General features: G+C 37.4%; 1 protein-coding gene across 12 annotated transcripts; it reads left to right on the top strand.

Moving 5' to 3' along the window:
• Positions 1–345: 345 nt before the first annotated feature.
• On the top strand, positions 346–11,461 carry LOC121854142 (endonuclease 8-like 3). Of its 12 annotated transcripts, none has more exons than XM_042348556.1 (11): positions 346–523; positions 1,894–2,044; positions 2,558–2,709; positions 3,029–3,139; positions 3,870–4,047; positions 4,728–4,838; positions 5,924–6,139; positions 6,612–6,901; positions 7,791–7,960; positions 8,895–9,037; positions 10,849–11,461. In XM_042348556.1, exons 2-11 carry the CDS (start codon positions 1,946–1,948, stop codon positions 11,002–11,004), a joined length of 1,626 nt encoding a protein of 541 aa, XP_042204490.1. In that variant the 5' UTR covers positions 346–523; positions 1,894–1,945; the 3' UTR covers positions 11,005–11,461. The 12 variants fall into 12 exon arrangements, with proteins under 12 accessions (XP_042204490.1, XP_042204495.1, XP_042204493.1 ...); XM_042348561.1 differs by having other exon boundaries at positions 1,915–2,044; XM_042348559.1 differs by having other exon boundaries at positions 1,918–2,044.
• The last annotated feature ends 375 nt before the right edge of the window (positions 11,462–11,836 follow it).

Genomic DNA, 11,836 nt, shown 5'->3' on the forward strand with positions numbered 1-11,836 from the left:
GAAATCATAATTTAGGCTTCAGGTCATGTAAGGTCACATGGCCAACACACATTTGACCTGACCTCACCTGAAGTTTACCTGGGATGGAGCTCTTGACCTGATTGACCTGTGACAATATAAGAACATAAGAATGGAGGAAACTACAGCGGGCCTATTGGACCATACTGGGCAGTCCCATTTACACCCAACACCTATTGCTCATATATATATATCTAACCTGTGTTTGAAGTTATCCTTTATGGGTTATTTGGGGAATTTTTGCCTGGAGATCTTGGGTATTTCAGTCGACACTGGTTGGCGACACTTTTGTTTCCTTGTACCATGAAGTATTTTGCAATAGTTGTGCTTTTGACTTTATCACTTTAAGCACCCTATTCTCTGTAAAATAGGCACTGTATGTGTTGCTGGGGCTGCCGAGGGTGGGTAGCCAATGCAGGCAGGATGTATTGAGCAAACTACGATTGAGCTGAGGCCTACAGGTGCACGGCTTCAAAGCTTGAGCTCGGTCAAGGATCGGCTGAAGGTAACCCACGCCAATGTTTGGATCCCACCAGCTGGCAATGGCGTGTCAGTCTGAAGTACATTATTCTCACTAAACATGTGAATACCAAAGTGTCCTGTGTTGTAAAGAATGTTAACAGGTATAATATTGGTAAATGACGAGAGGCAAGGTTGTGCCATGGAGTCTTATTAAGTGTGACCATAAAATAGTTCTATAAAGTGAATTTCCGGAATATTTTTGTTTGCTGTTTATTGCAATATTACCGAGTAACCTTTATCCTTAGTGTTTAGAGTAATAATAATTGCAGTACACAAATATCCGTTTTGTGACGGATTTTTTGGGGTGTTATAAAGTATTCCCGTAGCTTAAGTGGTAAAAACTCATAATTTTCGTGTGTCACTTTAGCTTCTGTTAAATTTAAAGACTTGTTTTTGCTAAGCTGAATGTAAAGCCAATTGGTCCGTATGCATTGTATAAGTGGTAACATAAATTTGGCCAAGTCTTGAGTGAACCCCAAGGAGTGGTTCATGTGTTTGTGTTCTGGTGATGTGTTCCTATACTCGACTTCATTGCAATAAATAATCTTATTGTCTTTTGTGCTATCATTACCATTGCAGTATCCACCTTTCATTCTCCCTCATACTTTGTGCCATTGAAAACATTAGAATCCACAAGCTTTGCCCTCGCCAACCCGTTTCGTCACCACTGTTTTTAACCCATTTCGTCACCACTGCTTTACCGTTTCGTCACCACAGTCATTCCCATCAATATATACACGAAAATAACTGTTGCCTGGGATAGAAAATAATAAAAAAACACTAAAACAATTTATTAAAGACGAAAATAAATCATAAAAACATTGTTAATACACCTGTAATCATCTCACTGCTCGGTGGTTCATGACCTTCATTTATTCTGTATTTTGTTTATTTACCAATGTTTTAATCGTTTTCTCTATTAAATGATTAATATTCATGTATAATAATAACACAATAATTCTCCAGTCGTCTGTATACATGTGTAATTTCTATTAGTGTAAAATAATCACTTACAATTTGTCACTAATACCAGCGACTGTTAGTGGTGACGAAACGGATTTGATATTGGTAATGAAATTGGGTTTTGGTGACGATATGGGGTGTATCCATACAATACAGTACAGCATATTCTGGTAGAAAAACCTGGGTGATGGTAGCTACCGTGAGTATTGAAGATTGTAAAGTAACAAGGGGGTAAATGTGAGATTTAGAGAAGATAAGAAATAAAGAGAAAATTAAATACAAAATTAATTATTTACCCCTGCCCCCTCCTATAGGCTGAGGCAAAGCAAAACTATTATGTAATATTCATCATCAGGTGTGACTGTATCACAAACAGGTGTCTATCATCAGCAGGTGTGTCTGTATTGCCAGCAGGTGTGTCTGTATCGCCAGCAGGTGTGTCATGGTAGAGGGACCAGGATGCAAGCTGAAGGGGGAGAACTTGAGGAGGAGGGCGAGAGGCCAGAAGGTTGAGGCTGTTAGTGGCACTGCTGTTGAGAAGGTCAGTGGCTGTCTTATACTGTACTGGCACTCACCACTACTAACTATCAAGTTCATAGTGAACAAATGTGAACTTCTATGACGGCTTAACAAAAATCTTCTTTGATTTTACAATACGTATAGATATAGTATACAGTATACATAGTTAAGAATTAAAGAAAAACACTAAGTTAATTTACATAGGTTATATTTGGTGTGTGCTTTATTTTATCTTAAACCTCATATTAACCACATGTAGCACACCCTGTACTGTACCTAATGATGTGTTTTTGTACTACACTCTTCCTGCACTTTGTACTGATCAATAATGAATCCTTTTATTTTTTTAATATACTGTACCACATAAATCCTATTACAGTAATTGATAATTTGATTTAACTTCTTTTATTAGTCATGAGATTAATGAAATATGTTTTTTTTTTAATTCAACAACTAAGACCGGTACAATACATTGCTTCCTCTTAACTGAAATAATGATGCAGTATTTTTAAAGACTTTTTTTTTTATGTTCCAGAGAGTTAAAGCAGCAGTCAATGGCAGTTCTCCCTTTGATGTTCTTGTTGGAATGAAGTTGATGGATGTTAATACACTTGGGAAGGAACTTTTTGCACATTTTGAAGATGATGCTTGTCTGCGTGTACACTTCCTCATGGCAGGGTCTGTCAGGTCAGTGTCATGCTCTTGAAGTTTGAAGGTTGAGTAAGCATCCCCAGCTTATTTTGCCTGTTGATAATAACCCCATTGTTTCCTGGGGGATTAGTTTAGGATAGTTATAGTGTTTAATCATCAGGTGATATAAGCTGGGATGTCTAATCTTATGGTGTTTTAATCATCAGGTAAAATAAGCTGGGATGTCTAATCATGATATATTACTGTACTTCATTGACAATAAATTCCTCAGAATTTTTTAACATGGTCATATAAAAGGAGACACCATGCCATTAGAAGGTGAATAATAATGAATTTATTCCCATTTTATTTTTAGATTCAACAAAGAACCTCACGAATTTGGTCGCAGCAAAACAGAAAATCCAGTGCTGGTGCTGAAACTGACTAAGGATGAGGTGTACTTCCTAGGAACTTCTGTTGAGCTGAGGTACAGGATGGCTATTAATGTGTCCACCAGGAGTAATGCTGCACCTTTGTATATTATGTGTACTGTATAATCTTTCCTTTATAAGTGTTAATTGTAATTTCTATTAATTTATTAGGATCGTGAGGTTATGCAAATGGGTCAGCATATTGTGTGTACACTAATCCTAACTACAACCTCCTACTATCATGTTCAAAACCACAATTAAGAGGAAACAGAGAGAGAATGGTTGTGGTCATCTATGTGATGGGCTGAAGGCTCAGGACGCCAACGTGTGGGTAAAGTAAGCGTGCTTAAAGCAAATAACTGCACAAGTGAACATATCGAGAGCTTGTCACCAACATCACTATGTATACTAACATAAGCACTTAAATGGCAGTACAGTATCCCAGTTGGGCAGAAAGGCCCAAACTACTGTACTGTACTGTACTATAAACTGTAAGTGAAAAACCATAAGCCCATGTGACTAATATTCTACACACCAAGCCCTGGTAACCCAAGAGCTAGGTCAGGTCGAAGCAAAGGTCCAAGGAATTATTTAGGTCATTGTTCGGGAATGATGTATTGTGTTTATAATTTACAAACTCTCGTCTTATTCAGGATAAATTTAAGTTAAGAGTTTTACTTGCCATTCCATAGTCTCATCGGGCTCAGCTTAGAGGAGGAAATTCCAGTCCAGTGGCAAGAAAAGATATAATGTTAAGTATTCATAGATTCCATATCGGTGTTACAGGTCATCAGCTGATTGTCTGCAAAAGTATACAGAATTGATCGATTTGGATATTTGCTCACCGACCTTTGACGCTAAGCGAGCCACGCGTACCATCATGGAACACTCAGAGCGACTCATATGTGATGTTATTCTCGACCAGTTGGTGTTGCCGGGTGTTGGGAACATTATAAAAAATGAGGTAGTGTATTATACTTTTATGCTAGACTGTTGTTCTGACAATTTGGATTATCTGTTATGGGTTATGCATGGAAATTAGGTTCACTTGAAGATTCCTTCCCCCCCATCCCCCCTGCATTTTTTTTACCTTTAAATCAGTTGACCTAATACAAAACTAACCTAACCTTTTTAAATTTAACCTCACCTATTTAAACTTAATCTATTCGAATTTAACCTCACCTAACCTTACCTATTTGAAGCTAACCTAATCCCCTCAGGTAGAAATAGGATGTTTAATTAATAGGTGAACTAAGCTGGGGTGTTAGTCTTAAGATAATCGAAAAATTATACGTATTCACCAATTTACATGACAATTTGGGCCTATTAATATTTGTGTGTAACTTTGTCCTACAGCTCTCCTTTATCATGTCTCCTTTCTTTCTTTCTTTCTTTATGGTGTCTATATTCCCTCTTCCTTCATTTGCAAAACTGAGAAAGGGAGTAATTGATTAAAAAAAAATAACCATTCTGAAAACCGAAAAATTCCAAAATCGGAAATTCCTCTGGCCCCAAGGATTTCGGATAAGGGATTGTCAATCTGTAGTAACTATTTTTAATCATTGCAAGTGCACAGGGACTTTTCTAACACCCCATATAAGACACCATGGAGTGTTACCGGTATGATAATGTCCCTCCTCACAGGCTCTCTTTAATGCTGGAATCAACCCCAACAGCCGCGTGAGTGAGTTGAGTCAGGAGCTCGTTTCTCTGCTTGTGAAGATGAACAGAGACTTCACCATGATCTTCTACAAGGCAAGGAACTCAATGACTCTTATTTTACTTTACTATATACTTATTACTGTTTTGTTCATGTAATTAAGGGTGAGGAGATAATGGTAGGAATGTTAATGAGTAGAAGTGAGAGTAGGATAGCCAAAGGAAGACAGAGACTGGGATGAATGAATTTAATTAAGAGCTGTGACCCCCTGATTGATATAACACCTTTGAAGTGGGGGGCCGTGGTCATCAGACACGTGGCTGATACCTTGATTGATATATTGATTGGTGGGTGTGTTATATTTTGTGGAGATTTATGAGTATCGTTATCATAGGAATTAAACAAGACTGTGATTGCTCTTTTCTGTCCGTTGAGAATAGAAAAGCATGGGAAAACTAGGGTTCAGTTCCCCAATGACAAAAATACCCCCCCAAAAACAAAATCAGTTCAACATGAGTCTCCCTTTGACCTAGACCAGTGGTTCTTAAACTGGGGGGCGCGAGCGGTCAGAGAGAAAAGTCTGGTCAGGAACTGAATGCATCTTATACACGATTGATCATCCCTCCCACTCTATAATAACCAGGACTTGTGCAGAGGGGGAGCGCGATGCAAAAAAAGTTTAAGAACCACTGACTTAGACACTTACTGAAGAAGAACTTGCCCCCTCCTGAACTGTCTCTTCCATCATTGACACCTTAGTACTTTCTTAAAACTAGTATGAAAACAAAACAAAAACATTTATACATTTACACCTGTTGCCATTAATTATTATATACTAGTGTTTTTTTAACACCTATGTCAGGAAGATTTTTTATTTACCAACTGTGTAATTTGTGTGACTGCTTATAACTTATATTGATAGGAAAGACATTTCTATTCCTCCACTATGTAATTTGCTCAAGTGTAAAGTACAATGATTTGCATCTTTCTGTGTGTCTCTTTATATGTACTTTCATTTCACTTTAGTATGTCACTGCTCCACCAAAGTAGAGCAGTGAATTTTGCAAGCTGGTACAGTATATATTTGTGTTGCCATGTTAAATTTTCAAGCTGTTTGATTTTTGCACCAGTGGAAACATTGCTTTACACACTTGATTCTAAAGTTGGTGTTACTTCACAGTGTCGTAAGGAAGGGAAGAACCTCCACAAGTTTATGAATGTGTATAAGAAGGGGAAGTGTGTGGAATGTGGTGGTCAACTCATCAAGTGTAAGATTGGAGAATATGATAGACTCACCTTCTTCTGTCAAGCCTGTCAGACAAACACCTTGAAATCCTGTAAAAAGTTTCCCACTAAGAACTCTTTATTGGGATGGGTTCTGTCTTCTAATGATCAGGTGGGTTCATTACATTGATGAAGAGGTTCTTGAAGAATCAATATTTATCAGAATTTTTCTCCATATGCCTGCAGCTTCTCTTGTCTAACTTCATTCAGAATTGTTAGCTCAGAGTACTTATTATAATGTGAATAAAAGATAACTAGGAGAAACAGCATAGAAATGAAGTGACTGAGATGAGAAAAGAGTCAATATTTTATGAAGGCAACATGAAGAAAGAAGTGGAATATGAACTTGCTTGGATAATAATAGTATTTTGTTTTTATTAGTCTTCTCCTTAAATGCAATCCTTGAGATAAGGTAGAACCATAATACAGTTCAGTGTATAATAGCAATCACAAAATAGTCAAAAGTTTATATGTCATAGAACCTACGATAAAATTTTAGACGTGGGGACAACAAGGAAATGTATTTTCATCAGCATGCTTCAAATTCTCCCCTAACATTTTAATTTTTTGGCAAATGTTTTCAGGTTCCATGGATTTGCTCTGTTTGTACATTAGAAAACAAACCTGCCAACAGTAAGTGTATGGTCTGCCTCACTGCCAGGACTCCAAGCTTAAGTGACCTTCCTCACCACCTCACTATCTCTGACCACACCTTGGAGAGTTCACTTGAATCACCTAACTCCAGCTCACAGTTTTTAGTGCCATCTACTCCTCCATCGTCCTCTTCCTCCGCCACACCAAGAAGTAACTTCCCAACACAAGGAGACAAACGTTTATTAGACACTGTTGAAGAGACCAGCAGAAGTGTGAAGGGGTAAGGTAGACGTATTGGTCCATATATGTTTATTATGTATATTCTATATAATAGCACTTTAAATATCCCAGTATAATGTGACATCAAAGATACAACTGGCCAGATAGTAGTAGTAGACAGCCACCAAACAGGGAGGTACTACCGCCTGGGAAGATATTGGAGTGCATAATGTGTTGTCTAATGGTAGACCCTGCTTTTTTTTCTTTTGTTCTTACGGGGATTAGCCCACCCGGGCACAGGTCACTGACCCACATCGAGGCCTGGGGGGCGAAAATGTAATAATATTAATAATAATTATAATTATTATTATTATTATTATTATTATTATTATTATTATTATAATAAAGAACCCTAAAGAAATAAAAAATGAAAAAAAATCAAGAGTGAGAAACAATATATGTATGTTGTGTTGTCAAGGGTAAGAGAAACAATTGAGACCCTGCAATTGAGTGTAAATGAGGCAGAAAGTCAGATCATCAACCTGGGACTTGGTCACAATTTTCATGATCCCATATGGCAGCAGGGTCCACCATTAGACAACACATTATGCTTCCAATATCTTCCCAGGCGGTAGTACCTCCCTGTTTGGTAGCTGCCTACTACATATGTGACCAAGTCCCAGGTTGTTGATCTGACTTTCTGCCTCATTTACACTCAATTGCAGGGTCTCAATTGTTTCTCTTACTTTGACAACACATGATTATTATTATTATTACCTGATGAATAAAATACACTCCCTAACACTATCTGGGTGAGTTAGGTTTGGTAAAGAATAGTTGGTTAATCTTAAGGCTAAATAAACTGGGGTGCCTAATCTTTAAAATATGGTCCTATTATTAGATATTGTACAGTATCATGAACATGAATTATTGTGTTTATCTATCTGTAGGAAGTATACATTCAGAAGACTTACTGGATCCCAAGAAATAAAGGCCTCACCAGCACCAAGTCACAAGCAAAATTCAATGATTTTTCCCTCTGCAACAAGATCAGAAAACCAGCTTAGAGTAGATGTGATGAAGCTCCCCAAAGTGACACCACCTAACACCAGGCCAGCAGGTTAGTCCACACAATTTGATGATAATTTTACACATAAATTCACCTTAAAAAGACAAAGCTTTAATTATTTTAACAGACTTCCTTCTGTAGATTAGGTACACATGTCAGTTAAGTGTTAGCAATGATTTTATTTTTTCCAAGGAGGTGAAAGCTGAGGGGTGTTAGTCATCCTTGATTATAAGTTTTATTATTTACCCCAACTCTTATCATAAAAGTATTTGAATAGAAATCTTCGAGTTTTGGAATGCACTTTGAACATTAAGGTCTGCTTACTTCTTTACCCCTTCACTATAATGTTTAATATGTTATTTGGGTAATGTCAAATGAGTTTATGCAGCTCAGAGGTGGAGGCCATACACAAGGAGTTAGTAGACTATATTTTTAAGAATTATTAATACTTCATGAGGTACAGTCGCCTACACTTATACCTGGTACAGTGGTTGGTGTGTTTTGTGAAATGTGGCAACTCTGTGTTTATTTACATCATATTAAAACTCACTGAATGGCCCTAAGGAACCCCACAATAGTAGCCAGACTAAGGATACTAGGTAAGTGTTCCACAGAGTTGACACATCTCATAAAACACACCAACCACTGTACCAGGTATAAGTGTAGGCGACTGTACTTTATCCTAGCATTCTTCATGGTTATCAAAGTCTTCATGTTAATTTTATTCCTCTCCTCCTTGACGGTTGAAATGAAAGCACATTTATTATAGAAATCACTACAGTAATACAAATCACAAACTGTACTCAGAAATATCATGTAAGTAAAAGTTTAGGTACTTCAAAGGTCCCCACGTGAAGTAAAATAACAAAGTTGATATTTGTACTTGTACAAATAAAATAATAAAAATATCCAAAAAGAAGTTGAGGTATTATTTTATATATATTTTTGTGAATTAATCCTTTTATCTTCTTCAACAATGGATCAGACAACAGTGGCAAGACTCAGGTGTTTTGCTCAGGCCATAAAGCTGCAGCCAGGAGGTGTCGGGTTGTTAAGGAAAATGAAAACAGAGGGAGAATTTTCTACACATGCAATATGCCAATGAAAACCAAGTGTCAGTTCTTTATGGTAGGTTGACCTGTGTTGTACATTGTATTTGTTTCTGTATGGAAATTAGATCATCATCATTATCAGTCATTATTTTCACCATTATACTCATCATCATTACCATCATCATCATCTTTGTCACCATCATCATCATCTTTGTCACCATCATCATCATCATCTGCCTGGCCTGGCCTTCACACGTATCACCTCAGAACTTAAAGGCTCATTTTTCAGTGCCTTTTCCATATTTTCTAAATTATGGTTGCATGGCATATAAGTAACTTTTGCACTTTTCGATGTGCCACCAGCAACACTAGCCCCTATTGTAGCCTCACTCTTCTTAATTGTACGAATCGAGGCTTCCTTAACCCCCATGATGCGTCCCACTGGTGCTACACTCTCGCCACGCACTAGTCTATCTAGCACTTCAACTTTCTTTTATAGATTCATTAGGTTCCGTGCCCTCTTCACTTTCTTCTCACCATTAACACTAACACTCAGTGCACACTTAGGGGCCATAGTTAAAAGCACAATCAATGTTATTACACGGAAGCCACACATCCTCAACATTGCTAAAGCTGTCTCCCAAAAGCTGGGAATGCTTCACTCCTGAGCAGTTGCTTCAAGTTTATAGGGGATTCATTCATCCTAACTTGGAGTACTGCTCTCATATTTGTGGGAGCTCTTCTGTCCAACTGTTAGATAGGGTGGAATCAAAGGCATTTCGTCTTATTAACTTTTCTCCTTTAGTTGACAATCTTTCTTCCCTTTCTCTTCACCACAAAGTTGCTTCACTCTCTCTCTTTTACAGTTACTTTAACGGGCAATGTTCGGTGGATTCGGTGGGCTCGTAACACTCGTCTTGCCCGTGGTGCCTACCGTTTTTCTGTAGATGTCGGTCACACTATAATAACCCGTTATAATACCTCCTTCTTTCCTCACACAGCCAAACTGTGGAATGCTCTGCCTTCTTCTGTGTTTCTACACTCATACAATCTGTCTCACTTCAAAAAGCTGGTTTTCCAGCATCTTCGTGGTGTAGATTAATATAACCTTTTCCTTTTCTATTGTTTATGTCTTTTTATTCTTATTTTTTGCCCCCTAGGCCCCATTGTGGGACGATGACCTGCGCCCAGGTGGGCTATTAACTGTAAAAAATAAAAATAAAAAATATAATAATAAATAACCAGTGAACGCAGCAGTAAAATACGTATGCACAGTACAAGATCACAAGACTGAGAGAGCGTGGTGGAAGTAGTGGTGGGGGGCTGAATGTGGCGTGGATGAATACATTAGAAAATGACCCCGTGCTAAACCATGAATTCTCGAAATTTAATGCCGTGGTTGCTGAAATGGTATACAAAGTAGAAACTGCCGATACCCAGAATCCATTGTTAGCAAGGGACTGCTGTATTCAAGAAACGCCCATTATTTATGAAAATGAAAATTGCCAACAAATTAAATACAGTACCATACTAAGAGTAAAGTTTGTTTAAAAGCTAAGTTATGTTGATAGAAGAGAGGAGGCATGGCATCCTTCCTCATTGACGTCTGGTTACACACTGAGGCCTTCGGTAATAAGTGAGATAATTTTCTACGGTCGTAGGCATCCATAGAAGGCATAAATATCTCCAACTTATTTTACAGTCATACAGTCAAACTGACACTTACTGTAAGGTACTGTAGTTACCATTTAAGTTAACAATTAATCATAGTTGAAAATTGTTATGCAAGTGTATATTGATCTTAAGTGTCAGTCTTTCTGATTTACTATAACACTTCAAGATTGCAGAAATGTATATTGATAAAGCTTATATTTCATTATATTGCAGTGGGGAGACTTGCATCATCCATTGTGTCATCATGGTAAGATTTCTATCATTAGGACGGTTCTGAAGCAAACTGATAACAATGGCCGAGACTTCTACTGCTGTCCTCTTCCCAAGTCGAAGCAGTGTGACTTCTTTCAGTGGTTGGACAACAAGTAGTAGTACAGTAGTTTTGCCGGAGATGTTTTTCACACGTAGAATCATTATGTGTGTACAGCATGTGTAATTTTTGCTCGTAAAGTCACCCACAAAAGTCCTCTCACATCTCCTGCTGTTCCTCAAGTCGCAAGATTCAGACTTGTGAATCTGAAGCGGTAGACACTGATGCATTAATCCGTTCATAAATGCTTTGGATTCACAAGTCTGAATACTTGGGGTTTGTAGTTCAGGAGGAGAGGCAACAGGACTTTTGTGGGTGACTGTACATGTGCAGCAGTATGACTGAGTGTGAGATAGATTTTAATATAATTAATGATAGTAAATAACAAATTAAGCATGTGAACTTTTATATTTTATACATCTGTTATGTAACCAACAAATGTTCTGTGTTAAAGATAAGGTTCATTTGTTACTGAAAAATAAAATTACTAAAATAACTAATAAATGAAAATAATAACAAAGGTTTTTACATCTACCAACTTATATAAATGTTATGGATAAGATTTAGATATGAAGAAATAAAATAACTAAATGAATAATAGTGTTACTGTACAGTATAAAGATCATATGTGTTATTTCAGTGGCCTTCAGTGTCCAAAAATCCTGGACACTTACCCTATAAAATCAAGCAACTGGCAGAAGCAATGGTGTTTGTTTGTTTATGTCCACCAGTGTGGGAATCAATCTGGCACCGTTTGTTGTATTAATGGATTGTTTACCCATACAAACATTATGGCTCCAAACAGATGAGACAGAAACAAGGGAGAAGTGTAACTAAAAAATAAGTAAATCAATAGAAATATGGTAATTTTATTTATTTACTGTACATAAT

Source organism: Homarus americanus, unplaced genomic scaffold (assembly GCF_018991925.1).
Source record: "Homarus americanus isolate GMGI-L3 unplaced genomic scaffold, GMGI_Hamer_2.0 scaffold24277, whole genome shotgun sequence".
NCBI classification, from domain to species: Eukaryota; Metazoa; Arthropoda; class Malacostraca; order Decapoda; family Nephropidae; genus Homarus; species Homarus americanus.